General features: G+C 48.7%; 1 protein-coding gene across 1 annotated transcript; it reads left to right on the top strand.

Annotated features, from left to right (window-relative positions):
• The first annotated feature begins 15,846 nt into the window (after window positions 1–15,846).
• On the top strand, window positions 15,847–18,411 carry PROP1 (PROP paired-like homeobox 1). The gene is made up of 3 exons (XM_036312665.1): window positions 15,847–15,955; window positions 17,105–17,334; window positions 18,073–18,411. The coding sequence occupies exons 1-3, from the start codon at window positions 15,847–15,849 to the stop codon at window positions 18,409–18,411; spliced, it is 678 nt and encodes a 225-aa protein (XP_036168558.1).
• The last annotated feature ends 6,133 nt before the right edge of the window (window positions 18,412–24,544 follow it).

The raw sequence follows: 24,544 nt of genomic DNA, 5'->3' as shown, positions 1-24,544 counted from the left end.
CCCTCACCCAGGCTGGCCAGGCACTCCAGTGGGGACCCCTACCCTGATCCAGGACACCCTTCAGGGCAAACCAGCCAGCCCCACCCATGCACCAGGCCTCTAGCCTATATAGTAAAAGGGTAATATGCCTCCTGGCACCGGGATCAGCGTGACAGGGGGCAGCACCCAAACCCCCTGATCACCCTGCTGCTCTGTGTGTGACAGGGGGCGGGGGCCACAACCTCCCTATCTGCCCTGCTCTGTTTGTGACAGGGGAAGGCGCCCCAACCCCCTGATCAGCCCTGCTCTGTGCCTGATAGGGGGGAGCTCCCTAACCCCCTGATTGCCCTGTGGCTCTGTGTGTGACAGGGTGCGGCGCCCCAACCCCCTGATCGGCCCTGCTCTGTGTGTGAACAGGGTGCGGCGCCCCAACCCCGGCCCCCCATGGGCCCTGCTCTGTGTGTGACGGGGTAGAGCCATAACCTTCCCATCGGCCCTGCCCTGAGTGTGACAGTGGCGGCACCCCAACTCCCTGATTGGCCCTGCTCTGTGGGTGATAGAGGGTGGCACCCCAACCCCCCAATCCGCCCTGCCCTGAGTGTGACAGGGGGCGGTGCCCCAACTCCCCTATCAGCCCTACTCTGTGAGTGACAGGGGGGAGCTCCTCAACCCCCTGATCGGCCCTGCTCTGTGCCTGACAGGGGGTGGCACCACAACCTCCCCATCGACCCTGCCTTGTGTGTGACAGGGGGCGGTGCCCCAACCCCCCAATGGGCCCTACCCTGAGCATGACTGAGGGTGGCATCGCAACCTCCCAATCTGCCCTGCTCTGTGCATGACAGGGGGTGGCGCCCCAACTCCCCAATCGGCCCTGCTCTGAGCCCGACCAGGGGCTGCACCTAGGGATTGGGCCTGCCCTCTGCCACCCGGGAGCAGGCCTAAGCCAGCAGGGCGTTATCTCCTGAGGGGTCCCAGACTGCGAGAGGGCACAGGCCGGGCTGAGGGAACGCCCCCCCCCCCCCGAGTGCATAAATTTTGTGCACCGGGCCTCTAGTCCTATATAATAAGAGTCCAGTCATCCGTTCAACCAATCAAAGTATAATATGCTAATGATATGCTAAGGCTGCTCAACCGCTTGCTATGAGGTGCATTGACCACCAGAGGGCAGATGCTCCAACTGGTAGATTAGCTTGCTGCTGGGGTCCAGCCTATCAGAACTGAGTGAAACAGGCTGGACATGCCCTGAAGCCCTCCCACAAACCCTCCCCAGCTGGCCAATCTCCCACGTCCCTCCCTGGCCCCGATCGTGCACTGGTGGGGTCCCTCGGCCTGGCCTGCACCCTCTCACAATCCAGGACTCCTCAGGGGATGTTGGAAAGCCAGTTTTGGCCCGATCCCGCAGGCCAGGCCAAGGGACCCCACTGGTGCATGAATTCGTGCACTGGGCCTCTAGTATTCTAATAACTAAGCGTGATGTTGGATGGGTGCAGGATTTATTGGGATGATCACTTATTAAGTTACTAGAGGCCTGGTTCACGAAATTCGTGCATGGGGGGGGGGGGGCTGTTCCTCAGCCTGACCTGCACCCTCTCCAATCCGGGAGCCCTCAGGGGATGTCCTATTGATGGCTTAGGCCCACTCCCTGTGGTTCTCTGCTCTCTGTGGGTCCTGCCTGCTCCACACCACAGCAATGTGCAAGCAGGCCCTGCTGGGTGCTGTCTGCGGGCTGCGCTTGCCTGCTCCTGGGTCACTGGGTGTTGCCTGGAAGCCGCACTTGTCTGCTGGGCTCGTGTTGCCAGGGCGACACCACCAGCGTCCCACCCCAGCAGCTATGGTGCCTCCATCTTTGTTGCAGAGTGATGGTTAATTTGCATATTACTCTTTTTTTAGATAGGATGTAATGTCTTGTCACGGGGTGAATACCTGAAACTAACATAATAATGTATGTCAACTGCAATTGAAAATAAAAAATGATTTTTTTAAAAAAAGAAAATATTGAATGCTTCAAATGGCAGAGAGTTTTTGAAAATAAGCAATAGATGATGTGAAAAAATATTTCAAAATGGATGTCAGTCAGGACCTTAGTGGGCTTACTTGCTAATGTCAATTCTGTCTGCAGCTCTGTAGCTCAACATTCATCCACAGAAGGGCTCATTAACTGTCCAACTTGTATTTTTCCAACACCACCAAGCAGTTAACTCAATTGTGACACTATTTGCCTGGTTAAAAACAATCCCAGCTGAAAGCTTTCCTGAAAGAAAAGATTTATTGAGCCATATGCTAGCCAGGACCTGGGGCATACAGTCTAAAATACCAGCAGCCAAGAAGGCATGGAGAAGGCAAACACATCTACCATCCTTGAGCTGATGGGGCTTTTATACAATGTGTTTGGGGAAGAAAGATGCAAGTTGTTTTTGTGGATAAATAAAGAGAAGTAACTTTTCAATGGAAAGTAACTTCACAGAGTTATCTGATCATACATTCCTACCTGGGCAGGTCATGGTGGGGATATAACTTCTCTGGTAAAAGACTCATCTTGGTCTTAGGCAAGTCCATTCTTTTGGCACATCTAGGTTAACGCACCTTCGAAATGCCTCTTTCAGGCCCTTCCTTCTAAAGCGTGACCACCCTTTCAGACACCCTCTGCAGGAGAGGACCCTCCAGCAAACACATAACTTTGCTAACCTGTGACCTGATCCCTGCCTCTCTCCCAACTTCATATAATCTTCCTGAAGGCCTCTTCTTAATTCCAAGTTAATAATAGAAACTAGAAATTGTTATTTTCTGGAGCATTTGTCTCAGGCTGTTGAGATATCTTGCTTCCAGGCATATCCTCTGTTTGCTTCAAACAATTCTTATAAAAATCCTCTGTAGGTTTGGACATCCCTGAGTGGCCATGTTCTTGGCATCATAAGGCAGGATTCTGAAGAAGCCCAACCAGGACCAGCCCAGGATCTGGACCAGCTGCCATGTGCCCCACTGGCTCCCTGCTTCAAATTCATTGAACTAGGGGAGTCTTCTCTTGGAGTCCCAAACCTACCTGCTTTAGGTAGTGGTTCCTGGCTTTATTTGAGCTGTTCTTATGTGGCTGCTTTTAATTTCATGGGGTTTTTTTATAATTGGCTCAAAAGAAAAATTAAAATTAACATGGAAAAGCATGCCCCATGGCCAACAAGTCCCACAACAGTCAGCCTCCCTTTAGTACTCTGGCAAGTTTAATGTACAATTCATATGAAGCCTCACCGTGTAAGTATCTACCAAATGGGGAGATTTAATTAAAAGTGATTTCAGCTTAAGATGTCCAAAATGGGGCTGTTTTGAGATTCGAAGTTAATTTTTTACATGCTCAATTAGAAAAAGCAGGCTCTAACGTGGAACTGAATGAATGGAATGCTTACCTTGATTGACAAATAGAAGCCTCTACTTTGTATGCATATATGCATAGTCCATGGACACAGACAAGGGGGCTGTGGGGGCCTGGGGCAGGGGGCAGGGGCGGGCTGAAGGGGGCCAATGGGGGAATAAAGGGGACATATGTAATATTTACAACAATAAAGATCAAAATTATAAATAAATAAGTAAATAAATAAATAAAAATATGTGATCTGTGACACTGATAACACGAAGTGGAGAGCATAAAGAAGTAGAGCTTTTGTATGCAATTGAAGTTAAATCATTAGCAGCTTGAAAAGATCATTATAACTATAAGATATTTTATGTAATCCCCATGGTAACCACAAAGGAAAAACCTATAGCTTCATTCTTTGCCATGTGGATGCACAGTCATCCTTTGCTTAAAAGACTGTTCTTTCCTTATTCAATGACCGTGGAACCCTGTTCAAAATCAATTGACTATAGACAGACTCTAAGTGCACGAGAGGCCCAGCCTTGTTTTGGGCTACCCCACAGCATCTGTGTGGGCCTGAGGCGGGTAGGATTCTCATGGGAGATTTGCAAAGTGTGGAGGAGATGGGAGCCCAGGAGAGAGAACAGGAGAGGACTGGATAGCAGATACTAAAAAAAAAAAAAAAAAAACCCAAAAAACTTTTAATGAATTGACTAGATATACACAGGTTCTATTTCTGGGCACCCTAGCTCATTGGTCTACATGTCTGCCTTTTGCTAGTATCATGCTGTTTTCATTACTGCAGTAACTTTGAAATCAGGAAGTGTATGTCCTTGTTCTTTTTCAAGATTGTTTTGTCTCTGCAGGGCCCCTGACAATTATATATGAATGTGAGGATTAGCTTTTATATTAACACAAGAAAAAAAGGTTATTTGAGCTTTGATAAGCAGCACAGCAAATCTATAGATCACTTTAGGTAGTATTTTCTTCTTGACATTACTAAGTCTTCTGATTCATGAACTCTGTATATCTTTTAATTTATTCAAATCTTTACATGTTCAGTAATATTTTGTAGTTTTTCAGCATAAAAGTCTGTCCATATGAACAACTGTAAACCTACTTTTGCCCCACCCTGTAAGTGAAACTATATATTTGTCTTTCTCTGTCTGATTTGTTTTGCTTAACATAATACCCTCTAGGACTCAGTGACGGTGAACCTTTTGAGCTTAGCGTGTCAGCATTTTGAAAAACCCTAACTTAACTCTGGTGCAGTGTCACATATAGAAATGTTTTGATATTTGCAACCATAGTAAAACAAAGATTTATATTTTTGATATTTATTTTATATATTTAAACTAGAGGCCCAGTGCACAAAAATTTTTGCACTCGGGGGGCAGGGGGGGTCCCTCAGCCTGGCCTGTGCCCTCTCGCAGTCTGGGACCCCTCAGGAGATAACGCCCTGCTGGCTTAGGCCTGCTCCCGGGTGGCAGAGGGCAGGCCCAATCCCTAGGTGCAGCCCCTGGTCGGGTTCTGCTGAGCAGGGCTGATTGGGGAGTTGGGGTGCCGCCCCCTGTCATGCACAGAGCAGGGCGGATTGGGAGGTTGAGATGCCACCCTCAGTCATGCTCAGGGTAGGGCCCATTGGGGGGTTGGGGCACCTTCCCCTGTCACACACAAGGCAGGGTCAATGGGGAGGTTGCAGTGCCACCCCCTGTCATGCACAGAGCAGGGTCGATCAGGGGGTTGGGGCGCTGCCCCCTGTCACGCACAGAGCAGGGCCGATCAGGGGGTTGGGAAGCTCCCCCCGTATCAGGCACAGAGCAGGGCTGATCAGGATGTTGGGGCGCCTTCCCCTGTCACGAACAGAGCAAGGCAGATAGGGAGGTTGTGGCCCCGCCCCCTGTCACACACAGAGCCGCAGGGTGATCAGGGGGTTTGGACACTGCCCCCTGTCACGCTGATCCCGGTGCCAGGAGGCATATTACCCTTTTACTATATAGGCTAGAGGCCTGGTGCATGGGTGGGGCTGGCTGGTTTGCCCTGAAGGGTGTCCTGGATCAGGGTGGGGGTCCCCACTGGGGTGCCTGGCCAGCCTGGGTGAGAGGATGATGGCTGTTTGCAGCTGGTCACACACCCTTCAGGGTGGGGGTCCCCACTGGGGTGCCTGGCCAGTCTGAGTGAGGGGCTGAGGGCTGTTTTCAGGCTGACAGGTGACTGAAGCTCCCAACTGCTCCTTTTTTTCTTTTTTTTCATTCTGGGCCAGCTTTAGCTCTGAGGCTTGGCTCCAGCTCTGAGGCCTCTGCTGCTGAAAACAGGTATCTGGTTTGTTTGGGTTCTATAATCGAAACAATGTATAACTCCAGCTCTGAGATCCTGGCTCCCTGAAAGCAGGTTTCTGGGGTTTTGTTTAGCTTCTGTATTTGTTACAATGTTTCAAACTGTAGGCTCAGAGGCCGGCAAGGCAGGCGGGGAACATTGGTTTCCTCCATCACTGAAGCAAGCAAGCCTCATGTTAGTTTCAAGCTGCCTGGCTGCCGGCCACCATCTTGGCTGGCAGTTAATTTGCATATCGCCCTGATTAGCCAATGGGAAGGGTAGCAGTCGTACGCTAATTACCATGTTTCTCTTTTATTAGATAGGATGCCATTTAACAAAGAAAAATCAACCAAAAACATGAGTTCGCATGTCACGTCTGACACGCGTTCGCCATTACTGTTCTAGATCCATCCAGGTCTTCTTAAATGGCCCCGCCTTCAGCACCCCTCCCCCTGCTGCCGCTGCTGGTCACTGTCTGTGGGGTGATCAATGGGGTGATCAGGTCCTTGCTTGCACCTGCCTTGGCCTGGTGCCACCCACTCACCTGCTCCACCATCCCACCGTGGTCCCACTCTCATTGGTGTCCATCAGGGCCAGCAACGCCTCCACTGCTGCCCACTGCCAGCACCATGTCGCCAATGCCTTCCATGTTCCACACCGCCCCCTGGTGGTCAGCACATGTCATAGCGAGTGGTTGAACTCCCAGTTGAACAACTATCAGAGGGACAGTTTGCATATTGGGCTTTTATTATATAGGATTACTATCTTCTCTCTTTTTTTCTTGATGAGTCTGTTCAAATGTTTTATCAATTTTGTTTATCTTTGCAATGAACCAGTTCTTGGTTTCATTATCTTTTGTATTCTATTTTAGACTCTATTTCATTTATTTCCAACCTGGTCTCTATTATTTCCTTTCTTCTGCTCACTTTAGGCTTTGCTTGTTGTTCTTTTTCTAGTTCCTTTAGATGTACATTTAAACGTTTATTTGAGATTATTCTTGTTTTTCAAGATTAGCCTATACTGCCATGAACTTCCTTTTATATCTGCTTCAGCTATGCCCCATAAATTTGAGATTGTTGTGTTTTCATTTTTATTGGTCTCCAGGTATCTTTTTATTTCTTGATCATTGTTGACCCATTCATTATTTAGTAGCAGGTTGTTTAGCCTCTGTGTGTTTGTATGTTTTTTCAATTTTCTTCTTGTAATTGGTTTCTAGTTTCATATCATTGTATCAGAGAAGATGCTTGATATGATTTCTATCTTTTTAAATTTATCAGTACTTGCTTTGTGGTCTAAAATGTGGTCCTGGAATATACTCCACATGCACTTGAAAAGAATATATATTTTTCTGCTTTGGGGTAAAATGTTCTAAAACTACCAATTAAATCCAGTGACCTAATGTGTCATTTAAGGCCACTGTTTCCTTGTTGATTTTCTGTCTTGATGATCTGTCCATTTATGTCAATGGGTGTTCAAGTTCCTTTTTTGACTCTGTTACCATCAATCTTTCCCTTTATGTTTGTCAATTTGCATTAGATGTTGGGTGCCACAGCCTGTGCAGCTAGGGTTCAGGATCTAAAGGAGGGGCCGATGCACAAATGAAAATACTATACAAGAAATATGAATTTTGAAGGCATGAAGGCCAGGTGGAGACCTCTCCCTTGGAGAGGGACACTGAAACCTGGCCTTATTCGCTTTTTATTCAGTTTTAGATACACATCTTGCCCTCAATAAAGCATGGCAAACAGGTAGCAGACAGATCATCTCTAAGGTCAATAAAGATCAGTAAAGATCAATAAGCTTCAGTAAACATTTTTTTAAAATATATTTTATTGATTTTTTACAGAGAGGAAAGGAGAGGGATAGAGAGTTAGAAACATCAAAGAGAGTGAAACATCGACCAGCTGCCTCCTGCACACCCCCTACTGGGGATGTACCCACAACCTAGGTACGTGCCCTTGACCAGAATCGAACCTGGGACCTTTCAGTCCACAGGCCGACGCTCTATCGACTGAGCCAAACCAGTTAGGGCAGCTTCAGTAAATATTTACTTTGAGGCTATTAGGTAAGGAAATTTCTTCAAGCCAAGGCTATCTCAACACAGCCCTCCTAACAATTAGGTCCATTGGGCTTCCACGTTCCTTGATGCACTCTCATGATAGTATTGGGAAAGCGGTGGCTTCTCACAGTCGGGTGCATATGTATTTACAAGAGTTATATCTTCTAGTTGAAATGATCCCTTTATTATTATGAAATGCCCTTCTTTGTCTTTTTTATAGCTTTTGTTTTAAAGTCTATTTTACCTGATATGAGTTCTGCTACCTCAGCTTTTTTTTCCATTTCCATTTGGATGAAGTATCTTTTCCGTCTGTTTATTTCATGTCTTTGTGTGTCTTTCATTCTAAAGGGGGTCTCTTGTAGGTAACAAATATAGGCCTTTTTTTAATTCATTAAGCCACCCTATGTATTTTCATTGGAGCATTTAATCCATTTACATTTAATTATTCACAGGTATCTAGTTATTGTCATTTTATTGTTTTTTGCTTGTTTTGTAGTTCTCTTTTTTCTTTCTTATTCTCTTGCTCTCTTGTATGCTGATGACTTTCTGTAGTGTTGTGTTTGGATTCCTTTCTCTTTATTTCTTGTATATCACTTATAGATTTTTAGTTTCTGGTTATCATGTGCTTCATAGATACCAAACTGTGTTTATAGCAGTATTTTTTAAGTTGATGATCGCTTACGTTCAAACATATTCTTTATTCCCTACCATTTTTCTCACCCCCTCCACTTTTATGTTTTTGTCATTATTTTTTCCTTTCCTTCTTTTGTGTGTGTGTTGTGTATATCCTTTAATTTGCTTTTATAATTACCCGATAATTCTACTTTTGCCTTTTAACTTGGTACTAGTTTTATAGTTGGTTAATCCACTGCTTTTATTATATGTTAGCCTTTGTCAGTAGAGTATTTTTTCTTGGCCATACTTTCTTATCCATATTTTTTATTTTCTTCTTTTTTATCTTCTTAAAGAAGTCCCTTTAACATCTCTTGTAATATTGGTTTGGGGGTGATGAACTCCTTTAGCTTTTTCTTGTCTGGGAAATTCTTTATCTTTTTTTTCTACTCTAAATGATAGCTTTGATGGGTAGAGTAATATTTATTGTAGGTCCTTGCTTTTCATTGCTTTGAATATTTCATGCCAATCTCTTCTGGCCTACAAAGTTTCTGTTGAGAAATCAGCTGACAGTCTTATAGGAGCACCCTTGTAGGTAACTAACTGCTTTTCTCTTTCTGTTTTTAAGATTCTCTCCTTTGCATTTTAATTATGATGTGTCTTGGTGTGGGCCTCTTTGGGTTCATCTTGTTTGGGATTCTCTGTGTTTTGTGGGCTTGTATGTCTATTTACCAGATTAGGGAAGTTTTCTGTCATTATTTCTTCTAGAATGCCATGGGAGTAAGAGTATCTTGTGAAATTAAGATGTTCCTAGAAGACTGAATAATCTAGAAGACAGATGGTTCATATGCTCAGAGTAAACTAGTATTTATGTTACCCAGGGAATTTATATATTCTTATAGGGACCTTATTCCCTAGGACCTCAGGGAGTCTTTATATAATCAGAGTACTGTCCTATGGGTTCACCTGGTCTCAGGCTAGTAAGCATACCTGTGTAGTCTCCAAGGGTTTTGTTGGATTATGACATTCTAAATGGTCAGAGTACCCTGGGGAAGCAAGAGGAGATTATTTAGAGGATTCTGTGATATCATATAGGACCAAATGCCTGAAAGAGAAAAGTCACAGAGTCTGGGAGACTTGGAGAGTCTTGGGAAGACAGAGGTATTAGAGAGAAAGAATGTCATGGGAGGCAGAGTGCTCTGAGCCTCGGGATTTTTATCATGTCAGAACATTCTTGAAGTGTCCTTATAACATCACTAACTTTGAGGTTAGAGTATCCTGGAAGGTGAAACTGTTTTCAAAGAATCAGGATGTCTTGGAGGTTGGGGTGACGGGGTGATTCAGAGTCCTGGAAATTCTGGGAGTACAGAGCTGGCAGGGATTTAAGGTAGATCGGCATACCCTGTTGGTATCTGAATGTGTGAAATCAGGCATTCTAAGTAGGTCAATGTTTTCTGGAGAGCTGGTGCCCCTTGAGAGTTTGAATCGACTTGAATAGACCTGTCATGGAGTAGAGTGTCAAGGTGTTCTTGTCGGGAATCAGAGCTCTTGCAGAAGCAGAGGATGCTAGGCAGGAGTGACGACAGTATCCAGGGCATCAAGATACTTGGGCAGTTCAGGGAATGTTATGAAGTAAGTCTCTTTATTTTTTATCTTTAAATATATTTTATTGATTTTTTACAGAGAGGAAGGGAGAAGGATAGAGAGTTAGAAACATCGATGAGAGAGAAACATCGATCAGCTGCCTCCTGCGCACTCCCTACTGGGGATGTGCCCACAACCACGATACATGCCCTTGACTGGAATCGAACCTGGGACTCTTGAGTCCGCAGGCCGACACTCTATACACTGAGCCAAACCGGTTAGGGCTGGAGTAAGTCTCTTATGGGGAATGGTTTCCTTGAGAGGCCAGAATTTTTTTGAGGGTTAGAAAAATCATCTTTTGCATTCAGAAGGTCCTGGTGGGTGGGTCAAAGCTGTTCTGGGCTGTCTGTGTGTTGGGGGTAGGAGGAGGTGTCAGTGATTATGGTACCTGTTGAGAAGTCTAGGGCTGAGAGAGCAGAGGTCACTAGAGGGTTAAAGTGCCCTGGCCTCAGATGTCCTGATGTGCCAGGGTGCATCAGATAGTCAGGGTGCCCTGAGAGATCAGGCTATGTCTTTACCTGGTCAACAGGGACAGGCTTGTATGATCAAAGTATCTCCTGGGTTGGTTCAGGGGTTGAGTGGTTTTTTTAGTGTCAGCATGCCCTTTGCAAGATTAGAACCAACCAAGGGTTCTGAATGGACTGGAAGGCAGCATACTCTTGAGTGTCTAGATGCTTTAAGTCAGGAAATTCCTTATAGGGTCAGAGTTTCCAAAACCTCTATAGGTCTGGATGTCCTAGAGCAGTGATGGCGAACCTTTGAGCTCGGTGTGTCAGCATTTTGAAAAACCCTAACTTAACTCTGGTGCCATCTCACATATAGAATTTTTTGATATTTGCAACCATAGTAAAACAAAGATTTATATTTTTGATATTTATTTTATATATTTAAATGCCATTTAACAAAGAAAAATCAACCAAAAAATGAGTTTGCATGTCACCTCTGACACACGTGTCATAGGTTCGCCATCTCTGTCCTAGAGTGTCAGGGAGTCCTTGTGAGTTTAGGCCACCATGCTGATTATAAGGTACTCAGGTCAAAACTTGCTGGAGGGCCCATTAGTCCTAGAGAGTGAATTCTTTGTGCCCTAGGGAATCAGAAATCTGACAAGGTCAGAATGAGTCTCTTAGAAACTATGGTAACTATAACAATGACTAGAGGCCTGGTGCACAAAATTCATGCACAGGGGTGGGAGGAGAGGGTACCTCAGCCCGGCCTGCATCCTCTCCAATCTGGGACCTCTCAGGGGATGTCTGACTGCCGGTTTAGGCCCAATCAGGCCTAAACCGGCAGTCAGACATCCCTCTCACAATCCAGGACCGCTGGCTCCTAACCACTCACCTGCCTGCCTGCCTGATCGCCCCTAACTACTCTGCCTGCCTGCCTGATCACCCCTAACTACTCTTCCCTGTTGGCCTGATCGCCCCTAACCGCCCCTGCCTCAGCCCCTGCCACCATGGCTTTGTCTGGAAAGATGTCCATAGGATGTCTGGAAGACATCCAGTCTAATTAGCATATTACCCTTTTATTAGTATAGATTATTAGTATAGATAACAAGGTAGCATTTTCATCCATGCTTACTATTTCAGGCATAGTCCTATATCCTTCTCTCTTCTGGATTCTCAATCACTACTTCATCAGGTAGGTAGAGGTGGTCCTCATTATTTGTGGATTCCATATTTGCAAATTCACCTACTCACTAAAATTTATTTGTAACCCCCAAGTCAATACTCTTTTTCAGTGCTCTTTGGCATGTCTGTGGTTACTTGTAGCCATGTGCTGCATGGATGGGTGAAAAAATTTGAGTCTCAAAAAAAAGAAAAGAAAAATTTGAGTCTCACATTCCTAGGTAAGGTCAAACAAGGCAACTGCTCTACCTTTTTGTCTCAGCTCTCATACTGTACACAGGTGTTTTTTGCAATCTACTTAGTGCCGTTATTTTTCACATTTTTGTGCTTTGGGGGGTAATGTTGCTGCTTAAAATGCATCAAAGCTGAAGTGCCATCTGGTGTTCCTAAGTGCAGGAAGGCTGTGACATGCCTTGAGGAGAAAATACATGAGCTTAGATGAGCTTTGTTCAGCACGAGTTATAGGACTGTTGGCCAAGAGTTCAATGTTAATGAATTAACAAAATGTGTTAAGTAAGGGGTATCTTGAAACAGGAACACACATGCAACAAGGTTATGTATTGACCAGTGGACAAAAATATTGTGTCCAGAGGCTAACAGGAACCTATTTCCCATAGGAGCAATGGTTCAGTATTCATTAATTCAGTGTTTGTAGTGACTTTATGCAACATAACTACCTATCTCAAATAAAGAGAGAAACTGTGTTAATTACCCCAGGAGATAATGTTATGGCATGTAAATATGAAGTAATGAGCTCAGAATCACATAGCTAGTACAAGGTATAGGCAGGATTTGAACCCGTGGCAGACTGGCTTCAGAACCTATGCTCTCTTTCCTATCACATCACTCTGTTTCTTATAAGACAAGAGGTTCCTGATCAGGATTCCTTGAAGGTCAAGGTTGGGGGGATCAGGGTGTCCTAGAAAACCAAATGCCTCCAATTACTTGTAGACAGGGTTGGATTTCGGGTCGGGTTTATGCTTAAGATTGAATTGCCAGTTCTGCCTTCAGGCATCCCTTGCAAAGGGGCGAAGTCCTAAAGTAAAGCTGAGTCTCACGAGTTCACCCCAGGGACAGAGTGTTTCCTTTATTATTATTAAAATTTATTTTGACTGAGTCAAAATAAATGACTCAGACCTCCACGGTGGGTGAGTGAATCTCTGGGGTGCTCCTGCTGAAGTGACAGGTGCGGGGGCTCCATGCCTGGGCTCCGTAGGGCAAACTCGCCCTTTCTTTGGCTTACCCAGCCTCCTGAGGGATTATGATATTCTGGGATGTCAAGGCAAAGTTATGATGTCTCAGTATTGTAATGGGGTGACTCGTGGAGACGACCACCAGGGACTCAGATCAAAATTTAGGAGCCTTTATTAAGCTGGCCAGCGACTACAGTTACAGCACCCTGCCGAAGCAGAGGCTGAACTACAGCGCTGACTGCTACAGGAGTTACATTTTATTATTAAATTCTGTGGAGGCCCAGAGAAAAATGTGTCTTTCAAATTCTGGGCCCCCCCGCCCCATGTGGAGGAAGCTCTCTTTATTTATACTTTTTCCAGTCCTTTGTCTCCCAAATTTGGAATGAGACTTCCGGGCCTTCTGAGAAAGAAGGCTTGCGTGCTGGGAAGGGGCCATGAGACCATATCTCAAGGCCTGGCCTGATGTCGGTACCTTCCTATCTATGTGTTTTAGGAACAGACAGCACAGCATGACCCGTCTGGTCAAAGCTCCAGATAAGCAGCCCAACACAGTATCCTCTGAAAACAGGACTAGTGGATCAAAGTTTCCTTGTAATATCAAAATGTCCTGGGAAATTAGGCTGTCCTGGGAGGCTGGGCAGAGTTCCCGTGTAGCGTTAGGGGATCTTGAGGCGTCAGGGTACATTGGATTTCAATGCTTGCTTGTGGGTGCAAGTTGACTACATGTTACTGGGTCTCTGGAGGTCATGGCTGTCATGGAGCTCAGGTTATTCTAGGAGGTCACAGTATGTCTTGGGGTAGAGGGAGAGGGGCTGGTATCTCGGGTCAGTGTTTCTCGACTTTAATGTTATTACGATTGAATGTGCCTCCTTCCAGTTCATACGTTGAAGCCCTGACCCCAGTGTGAGGGTATTTGGAGATGGGGCCTTTGGGAGGTGGTGGGGTTAGAGGACATGGTGAGTGTGGGGCTCCCACGATGGCATTAGTGCCTTTGTAAGAAGAGGAAGAGACACCAGAGCTGGCTCGCCCCTGCACTGTGGAGACGCTGGCTGTCCGCAACCCGCAACAGAGCTCTCGCCAGTGGGCACCTTGATTGTGAACTTCCCTGGCCTCCAGGACTGTGAGAAACAAACGTCTAAAGTTTAAGCCACCCAACCTTTGGTTTTGTTTGTTAGTTTGTGGGTTGGGGAGGGGGGGGTGTTTTTGTGTTTTGTGTGTGGTGGGGGGGCGGGGGTTGTTTGTTGGTTTGGCAGCCTGAGTTGATGAAGACAAATGTACATTCAGTTCTCCTGGGGACCCTGTTGCAATTCAGATTCTGGTTCAGTAGGACTGTGGTGGGGTCACGATCCTGCATTTTTAACAAGCTTTAATATGTTTCTGGTGCTTTTGATTCATGGACCATATTGTAAGTCTCGAGATCCTAGAGGATTATGATGATTTTCTGTCTTAACTTGTCAGGGTGCTTTTAAAGGATGTGTGTGAAGGATTAGCATGACCTTGAGGATCAGACTGTTGTATGGGTGCAGTGTGTTCTAAGGGGGTTAGGGTGTCCGCTTTGGGGCAGTGTGTCCTGAGAGCTCAGAGCTTCATAGTGGGGACAGGGGATCTCCTAGTGGAGGTGGAGTGTTCTGAGTTTCAGTGTGTCTTAGAGTCCCCTAGATTCCTGGGATATCAGGTTGTCTTTAAAGAGTCAGGATGTCCTGGGACAGTGATGGCGAACCTATGACACACGTGTCAGAGGTGACACGCGAACTCATTTTTTTTTGGTTGATTTTTCTTTGTTAAATGGCATTTAAATATATAAAATAAATATCAAAAATATAAGTCTTTGTTTTACTATAGTTGCAAATATCAAAAAATTTCTATATGTGACACAGCACCAGATTTAAGTTAGGGTTTTTCAAAATGCTGACACGCCGAGCTCAAAAGGTTCGCCATCACTGTCCTAGGATGTCAGAATGTACTTCCTGGGTCTGTGTAGCCTCAAGACCAGAGTATTGTGGGTGTCAGGGTGTCCTGGCTGCTCCAGGATTTTGGGTGTATCCAGGTTTCCTTGAGCAATCCAAATGTTGGAATGTCATGGGAATCCCAGTCTCCTGCGAGTCCTGAGGCCCAGGGGGTTCAAGGTGCACCTGGAATTCAGATGCTGTTCAGGGTCAGAGTTTTCTGAAAGTCTAGGCAACCTTGGAAGATTGCGGGGCCCTGGATGAATGAGGCGGTGACATGTGGAGGAGGAAGCAGAGAGCACTGAGAACTGTGGTGTCCTGGAGACTCAGCTGGCGGCTCAGGTTGTCCTCGGGGGTGTCTGGTGTATTCTGAGAATCAGGGTATCCTGGAGGGGCCAGAATGCACTTGTATCTCTTAGTTTCTTAGTTGTCTGGACACAGGCCTGTGGGTAGCACCCACGGGCTGAGATGCCAGGCAGGCCCTGCTCCTGGCCCCCGTTGCACCCTCCCCCCAGGTGGGGTTCTGAGGAAGGGTCTTAGGAGGAATGCATTTTCTCCTCCTTCCCCTCCACTCCCAGCAGGGGATTTAACAGGACAAAAGAATGTTGTCCTCTGGGAACAGGAGCTCTTGGCCCCAGTCCCTGGACCCTCCAGCAGAGCACCTTCCCTCATCCGGCTTGTGATCCTCCCCTGATGAAGGGCTCTGGTGACCAGGCCGTGATTGGATGGGCCCACAGGGCGAGGAGGAGGTCATTCCTTCAAGACTCAGGAGACAGAGGTGGTGTGGGGTTGCAAGCTGGGCAAAGAGGCAGCTGAGAGCAAAGGGAGAACGGTGTGCAGGAGCGAACGGGCAGGGAGAGGATAACAGAGGCAGAAACAAACAGGGGGAGGGCAAGACAGAGAAAGAGGTGAAGCTCAAGTAAAGAACTGGGGAATTTAAAAAAAAACACAGAGATATCTATCTATATCTACAGAGAGAGACTCGAGAGAGGTATAAACAGAGGGAGACAGAGCGAGGTAACAGGCATAGAGGGAAAACAGGAAGAGAGAAAGACTGCCCCGGATTAGAGACTCTTAGAGACTCGGACACAGGCCGGGACTGTCCAGGGTGCTGCTGTTCGGCATGGAAGTGGAAGGGAGGCGTGAGCAGGGTAAGCCAAGGAAGGGGCGAGTTTGCAGCAGCCTCTGGCTGGAGAGCTGCCCAGCCGCCAGGACTCAGACCTCCACGGTGGGTGAGTGACTCTCTGGGGCGCTCCTGCTGAGGCGGCAGGTGCGGGGGCTCCATGCCTGGGCTCCGTGGGGCAATGGTTTGACACAAGGAAGGTGAAGAGAAGAAATAGAACAGAGCCCTACAATGTTAGCGCCATGTGGACCCGGGAAAGCCTGGGCCACTCCTTCCCTGGCGTTGCTGAGCTGCTGAGCGGCTCACCTCACTGGTGTGGGCACAGGGAAAGCTGGGCCTGTCTCCTGGCTCTGACCTCAGTTTGCCCACTGCACCGCCTTCTCTGAAGGAGGGAGCTGGAGGGGCCAGGGTTTGGGATCTGAGGAGAGCAGGGACCAGTGGCTCAAGGCATCCGTGTCCCCAAGGCCGAAGGTGGGCACTGGGTAGGGCCAGGCCCCTGGGTCCCACAGGCCCCTGGGATGGGGTGCCACAGCTCCAGACACCTCCTCTTCTCAGTGAGTACCTTCCAGGTGTTTCTTTTCTCTCCCTGTTCTCTCTTCCCCGCAGGCTCTCAGACTAATTAGTGTGGGGGCTTAGGGAGCCTGTGGGAAGGACAGACAAGCCTTTCCCACGAGCTCAGGTTCCTGCAGCCGAGTGGCCCAGCCAGGGCCGGAATAAGGGAGAAGATGAAATGAAGAGGGGAGGGTGTGTCTGAGCGGAAGAGGGGGAGCGGTTGTCTTCCCAGGGAGCGGTGCGGAGGATAGGAGCAGTGTGACGAAGGTTTAGGTGAACGTGAGCCCTAAGATAGGGACAAGTAATGGATCTTAGAGACCTGGACAGTTGGTTGGGTGTCAGAGCAAATAGGGCAGCCACAGGGTGAGACACAGGAGGCGGCGCGTTGCAGGGGGTGGACCTGGAGAGTGGGATGGGGTGGGCATGCCCTGCAGAGGCCAGGCTGCCAGAGCTGAGTGCCCAGGAGGAAGAGTGAGTCTGAAGAGTGGATCCCATGCGGAGAGGCAGCCTGGCTTAGGAGACTTGAGGTGAAGCAGGGCCAAGGCTGAGCTGGGTCCAGCTGGTTATGAAAGCTGCAGGGTTCCTGTCGGGGCAGAGTGTATATGGACAGCATGGAGGCTCTGAGCAGAGGGGGGACAGCACCAGTGTCGGGAGTGGACGGTGGGTCCACTGGGCAGCATCTCTCCCTCCCTCCCTCCTTCCTCAGACCTGAGCGCCCAGCCCTGCAGGAGCCTCTCTGGTGTGGGAGTGGGGACACCACGGCTTTCCCCGCAAGGACAGAGAGGCCACCTGCACTCCCGGCGCCGCCACCGCACCACCTTCAGCCCCGCACAGCTGGAGCAGCTGGAGTCAGCCTTTGGGAGGAACCAGTACCCCGACATTTGGGCCCGAGAGGACCTGGCCCGGGACACCGGTCTCAGCGAGGCCAGAATCCAGGTGATGGATTCTGGGAAGAAGTGCGGTTTGGGGGCTGAGGAACTACTGGGACACACATGCTCACAGGCATCATGACCCCAACCTAAAATTCACCAAAATATAGCCCATCCAACAGTCAACAGAACCTCCTCTGCTCGGGAGTGTCCCTGAGTTAACCCTAGTGCTAACCTAATCGAACTTGCATTTCAGCACCTACCCCCACCCTTAACAGTGATGTGAATTCCAACAGAAATTCAATCTTAACTCTTCACCTACATATAGACACATAACCTTGTCCCTAACCATGGCCTCAAAACTCAACCAGCCTGAGGCTCCCTCAATTCTAACTGTGGAGTTCATCAATCTTAGGCATAAACCCGACCCTAAATCCAACCCTGTCTGCAACAATTCAACTTGTCCATTGTCTGAATGTCTAATAACCCCAGGGGAACTGTCCTATTCTCTGGGGAGGGAGAAATGCCATGGTGTCATATTTATCTCCTTCTTGTTGCAAGTTAACATTTCTTACCCAAAGTTACAGTAGGGCAAACGTAGATACAAGTTGGGGATAATAGTGTGCGTCTCACTTCGTCAGTAGATCTGGCACAGACATGGCTCCTGGAGAGCGTTACTTCCTGTGGTGATGTGGGAAACATTTATGCCCTGTGCCTATTCCTTCTGCCACTGGGGAGGACGTCGCATGTAACAGTGCCACCTAATTGAGAGGAGGGCTCTGACCTGGCTATTCTCCCCCCTCAGGTCTGGTTCCAGAACCGCAGAGCTAAGCAGAGGAAGCAAGAGCGGTCACTGCTCCAGCCACTGGCCCATCTGTCTCCTGCCACCTTCTCTGGTTTCTTGCCCGAGTCCCCTGCTTGCCCCCACTCCTACTCCACACCATCGCCACCGGGGACCTGCTTTCCTCACCCCTACAATTATGCTCTTCCCTCTCAGCCCTCCACAGGTGGTTCCTTTGCTCGACCCCACCAGTCCGAAGACTGGTACCCCACCTTGCACCCAAACCCCGCTGGTCATCTTCCCTGTCCTCCACCCCCACCCATGCTTCCTCTCAGCCTTGAGCCACCAAAGTCCTGGAACTGAGGTCAAACAAGGGCTAATAAGGTAATTAATTGCCCAGGAAACAGGGAAAACTAGGTGGTTCCTTTCCTTCTGAGTAAAGTAGAAGTATGGTGAGGGGCAGCACGGAGAGTAGAAATTAAAAAATGGGAGGTCATGATCAAGGCTCACTGAGGTGATTGAGAGAATTTAGGGAGGTGAACCTACTGGAAGATGCACACAAGCCTCAATGGAGGCGACTGGGGGAAGGGTAGTTTTGATGGAAGCAATTGTTGCTGCTGACAATAGAAAGGGTTGAGGGAGATAGAGCTTGTGGGGCTTCATTCATTGAGGTCATGATTCAAGATCTCCATCCGAGCCATTGCTAGCTGATTTCAAGGCTTTTGATGGAAAGGCTACCCATACATTCCTTCCCAATCCCCCACCCTACACCCCAAATCAGTCACTCACTTTTGTTCATTCTGTCCTAGAAATATCTCTTGCATTTATTCTTCTCTTCTCCATTCCAGCAGGCACTGCTTTTGCTAGCTCAATATTTTCTAATTCTCAGTGGCTCCCTTAGCTTCAGTCTTTCTGATTCCAACAGACCTTGCAAATTCAGTCATCAAAGAATGGCTCCCAAATGTCTTATAAAAAAATAAATAAGATCTGATTCACTTGGCCTGTACGAGACTTAACATTCTTTCAACCTAACTTTTAAGTTGACTGCATATTTTATTTTCTCGTGGGTTTTTTTTTTTTTAAATTGGAACAAAGGAAGAAGATGTGTGTGTGTGTTTAGATACCATAAAGACTGTGCAGAAATCTATATGGTGTAAGCCAGGCAGTTCCATTTATAGAACTGTTTGTTATGTAGTTACATGATGTGATGGTAGTGTTTTAAATTAGGAAACCCCTGAGAGATTGTACCTCCTATCAGTGGTCGGCAAACTCAGTCAACAGAGCCAAATATCAACAGTACAGTGATTGAAATTTCTTTTGAGAGGCAAGTTTTTTAAACTTAAACTATATAGGTAGGTACATTGTTATTAACTTAATTAGGGTACTCCTAAGGCTTAGGAAGAGCCACACTCCAGGGGCCAACGAGCTGCATGTGGCTCGAGAGCCACAGTTTGCCGACCACGGTCCTAGTTGAAATAAACTATAATAAATCATGCTTCAGAAAAAGGAGGGGACTTCCAGGCAAGATGGAGGTGTAAGTAAATGTGTTACTCACTTCTTCCCACAACCATCAAAATTACAACTAAACCACAGAACAACCATCATTCAGAACCACCTGAAATCTGGCTGAATGGAAGTCAGATTTCATTCAACTAGGGAATTAAAGACACAGTCACATCCAGACTGGTAGGAGGGGCAGAGACAGGAACAAGCTGGTCCCACACCCATGTGTGGCAAATAAAAATAGGTCCCTGGCCAATGTGATTTAATGGTTACAGCATCAGCCATGCACCAAAGAGTCTCGGGTTCAATTCTGGGTCAAGGGCACATACTGGGTGGCAGCTTCAACACCTGGCCCCGGTCAGGGCACATGCAGGAAGCAACCAATCAATGTGTCTCCCAGCGATGTTTCTCTCTCTCCACTTCCCTCCCCCCATCTCTTCCACTCCCTCCCTTCTACTCTCTCTAAAAATCAATGGAAAAAAATATCCCTGGCTGAGGATTACTACAAAATAAATAAATAAATAAATTGGGCCCAGCTGGTGGAGCTGGTGTAGTGGTTGAGCTTCGACCTATGAGCCAAGAGATCATGGTTCAATTCTGGGTGAGGCACATGCCCAGGTTGCTGGCTCCATTCCCAGTGGGGGGCGTGCAGGAGGCAGTCAATCAATGATTCTCTCACATCATTGATGGTTCTATCTCTCTCTCCCTCTCCCTTCCTCAATAAAAATATGTATTTTTTAAAATGGGAGGGATATCTCAGCCATGGAGGTGCCACCCGAGGAGCGAGGGGGTCTCAGCCCCAAACCAGGCTCCTCAGCCCAGGGTTCTAGTGCCAGAAAGAGAAGTCCCATAACTTCTGGCTATAAAATCCAGCAGGGATTATGGCTCAGTGAGACAGAGGGCTGCTGGAGTCCTAAGCAGTTCCTCAGACTCACTTCCTCTGAGCTCCAACACTGGGGCAGCAGCTTGAAAGGCACCAGAGACACATGGGGAGGAACGGAATTATCAGGCATCAAGGCAAGACTGGGGTGGGGGGGGGTACCTTTCTCACAGACAGAAGTGCTGGCAGAGGCCACTGCTCCTTTGCTGAGCCTTGCGTCCACAGAGCCAGCAGGCAGGAGCATTTCTGAAACTCCATCAGCTAAGCTCACACTGTTTGCCCACCCTGGTGATTCCCTGAGGCCCTGCTCCACCCAACATTTAGGCCCACACTAGCTGTTTCCAGTGACTTTACTATAGGAATAGCCTGTCTTGGCTCATGCTTCTGATTTTCCCAAAATCTCTCAACTAAGCAGCATCTGGCCTCAGCAAGCCCTGTACCTCTCCCTAAGTGGCCCCAGGCCTGGCACTAACAGCAGCCAGCCTTGGTTTACAGCTTGACCTTTCCTGGGCACCTTCAAGCCCAGCACAAGTAGCAGCCATCTGCAGATCGCTTTGTAGCTCATACTGGGTGGCCCCAGGCAGAACACAGGCAATGGCTGACCTTGGCCTGTACTTCCTGGGAGGCCCCAGAGCCAGCGCACCCAGTAGACAGCTTCAGATCACATTGAAGTACCACCACGCAACCACCTCCACAAGCGACACACTCAAGGGGCAGACTCAGTGGGCACCAGAGCCTTGCTGAAGTGAGTACTGTTCTATGGGCTGGGCCACTGCACAGCTGCTGCTCCACTGTGCTCAGAAATTGGTGTCGGTGGTCACAGCCAGTTCTTCCAGCTGACTGGGCAGGTGGTAAATCTCTCCCATTGCCATGCCAACAGCAAACAAAGCTCAACTACAAGAGGAGGGCGTACACAGCCCACATGGGGCACACACCTCAAATGAACAGCTTGGGTGATTGGGGAGGCTGAGCCACTGGACTCTACGGGTCACTTAGCACACTAGGCGACTCTACCAAGGTGGGAAGATAAAGCAGCTCTACCGAATATCTAGAAACAAACACAGGGAAACAGCCAAAATGAGGAGACGAAGAAACATGTCCCAAGTGAAAGAACCGAATAAAACTCCAGAAAAATAACTTAACAAAGTGGAGACAAGCCATCTACCGGACGCAGAGCTCAGAGCCCTGCTAGTGAGGGTGTTCCCTGAACTCAGAGGAAAAGTAGAAGGACTTACGAGAACTTCAGCAAAGAGCTAGGAAATGTAAAAATGGACCTAGAAACCAGAAAAAAAAGAACCAGTCAGAAATAAAGACTACATTAACTGAAATGAAAAATACATTACAGGAACCCACAGTGGAGTAGATGAAGCAGAAGATCACATCAGAGATCTGGAAGAGAAGACAGCAGAAAACATCCAAGCAAAACAGCAAAAAATAAATGGGGATAATATAAGGAGCCTCTGGGACAGCTTCAAGCATACCAACATGCACATCGTGGGGGTGCCAGAAGCAGAGAGAGCAAGGACTTAAAAGCTTATATAAAAAAATAATAATAGGAAACTTTCCTAACCTGGTGATGAATATAGACATACAAGCCCAGGACGTGCAGAGAGTCCCAAACAAGATGAACCCAAAGAGGCCCACACCAAGACACATAATTAAAATGCAAAAGGTTGAAGACAAAGAGAGAATCTTAAAAGCAGCAAGAGAAAAGCACTTAGTTACCTACAAGAGACCTCCTATAAGACTGTCAGCTGATTTCTCAACAGAAACTTTGCAGACCAAAGCCTCCCGGCCCTCCTGGAAGGCGGGGAGCCAGCTGTGGTGGAGGAGGGGTTGGCGGCAGCGGCTGCAGCATCCAGTGCTGGCCCCGGCAGTTGGCGCGCCCTGCACACAAAGGCGCCCAGCCCTTGGGGAGGGCGAAGAGCGCACCACAGTCGGCGTCCGGGGCCCGGCTCCAGTCACCGCTGCCTGCGCTCAGGGCGCAGGGGAAGCCGCAGGGCGTGCCAGGGGCCGGCGGCCGAGGCGCGTCCGTGAGCCCTGAGCTCGGGACCCGCCGCCCTCCGGGTCGGGCGCAGAGCTTTGCAGCGGCTACTGCGAGGGCCTCGGCGCGCCCCGGGATCTGCGCAGGAGGGCGCTTGCCCGCTCCTACCCGACCTCTGGCACCTTCCCGTAGCGTCCGAGCGCCAACTGCCCCAAGAACGCTCCAACTCCAGGCCACCTGCCGGGCAGAGGGGGCGCTGCTGCTGGGCACCAGCCGTGGCCCCAGGGAGCGAGCCGGCGCCTTCAGGGGAGCTCGGGGGCCCCGGATTGGGTGTCGGCCGCAGCCGCCTCCCCGGGGAGTCCAGGACCTTCAGGCGTCCGCCCTCTCTTTCATGCCGAGCCCCTGCCGCTGCTGGACCTGTCCGGAGAGCCATCCGCCTGGCCCTGGGCCGCCAGGGCCTGCAGTACATCGGCTCCCTGCCCCTGCCTCAGTCTCTCCAAAACTATCTGCAGTCCCAGTGACCGGGCTGTGCGCGCTGAGGGGCAGCAGTGGGCAGGCCGCTGGCCCGGCCTTTCCTCTCACGGGCACACAGAACATTCAGGAAGGTGTCTTTCTCACCCCGATCCCCCAGAACTTGCAGCTCTTTGGAAGGCCAGTATGTGTTCCCAACTTTACAAATGAATGTCTGTTGCCAACAGTATTTGCTGCCTGAGAAGCAGCTCCCCCAAGTCCGACACCTGCTTGGAAGCCGCGAAGCCCCCGGGGCCTCTGCCCGGAGGAGGGCCTGCCTGCCCACTGGACTCAGCAGCCACCAGATCCGTATTGATCCGGGAGCCTGTTTCCATATTCAAGAGAATGAATAGCCCTAACCGGTTTGGCTCAGTGGATAGAGCGTCGGCCTGTGGATTAAAGGGCCCCAGGTTGGATTCCGGTCAAGGGCGTGTGCCTTGGTTGCGGGCACATCCCCAGTGGGAAGTGTACAGGAGGCGGCTGATCGATGTTTCTCTCTCATCGATGTTCTGCCTCTCTACCCCTCTCCCTTCCTCTCTGTAAAAAATCAGTAAAATATATTTTTTAAAAAGAGAGAGAATGAATAAAACGGCGCAGGAGACTGTTGTGTGCGAGCAGACAGGGCCGGCTGGGGAGAGACTGCCTCTGGGTCATGAGTGATGACAGCGGCCACTGGGTCCCCTCGGGGCCTCACCCCTGTCAGGGCAGCCAGACACTTGAGGACTTCCCCCTTTGCAGGGGATGCCCGCAGGCAGAACTGGCAAGTGGCCCGAGCAGTGTTGAGCCGCCTCCGGCTTACCTCTGCTTACCTCTTTGAAAGTCGTTTACTTACCCGTGACACTGCCTTCCTGCCCCACACCCACCACTGTCCCCCAATTGCCCCGGCACAGGGAAGCGAGTCTCACAAATTCACCCCAGGGACAGAGTGTTTCCTTTATTATTATGTTAAGTAGCAGGTGCATTTTAAGAGAGGAGTACTAGGCGAGGGCAGTACTTAGTCCAAAGGTGCTAATGGGGAGGTTGGGGGCATTGCAACCCCCTGGTGGATATGCCCGGGGAGCCTTCGGGGGTGCCGGGGGTCTCTAGGCAACCATCCACTCAGGATGCAGCCTGGTTGCCACAAAGCTTTATTTGAGCAAACTATTTTTTCACTTTAGGAGGCTTGTACGAGCTTGTTTGTTTCAAATGCATGCGTGACGTGCTGTTTATTTATCAGGGTGGGCCCGCGGGGGCAGCCCTGTAACTGGAAGGGTGGCCGTGGGAGGCACCTTCTTCGCCTGCTCCAAACCTGGCCCTCTCCCAGAAGGATGCTGCTGCTGAGACTGCCTCCTCTGGGCAGCCCTCCAGTGTTTCCGCTCTCTGCCCAGACTCATTTTTAACTGGAAATTGTCCCAGCAGTGGCATCTCGGAGCCCCAGACGGCACTGCCACCCCCACTTCAATGTGAATTTCACTGATGAATGAGGAACGTTTCTAATAAAGTGTGTCCCTTAGAAAAAAAAAAGAAAGAAAGAAACTTTGATTTTTAGAGAACCAAGATGGCGGCATAGGTTAACGCCGGAGTTTGCTGCTTTGAACAACTACTTCAAAAGTGAAACCAAAAAACGGAAGGGACATCAC

Source organism: Myotis myotis, unplaced genomic scaffold, assembly GCF_014108235.1.
Source record: "Myotis myotis isolate mMyoMyo1 unplaced genomic scaffold, mMyoMyo1.p scaffold_m19_p_6, whole genome shotgun sequence".
In the NCBI taxonomy this organism is placed as follows: Eukaryota; Metazoa; Chordata; class Mammalia; order Chiroptera; family Vespertilionidae; genus Myotis; species Myotis myotis.
Note: the sequence above shows the minus strand (reverse complement) of the source record. Positions and strands in the feature narration are given on the sequence as shown.

Coding starts and splice junctions, on each gene's coding strand:
- PROP1 (XM_036312665.1), top strand. CDS start 15,847: ATGGAAGTGGAAGGGAGGCGTGAGCAGGGTAAGCCAAGGAAGGGGCGA. Junction 15,956..17,104: donor GACTCAGACCTCCACGGTGG/GTGAGTGACTCT, acceptor CTCCTTCCTCAG/ACCTGAGCGCCCAGCCCTGC. Junction 17,335..18,072: donor TCAGCGAGGCCAGAATCCAG/GTGATGGATTCT, acceptor CTCCCCCCTCAG/GTCTGGTTCCAGAACCGCAG.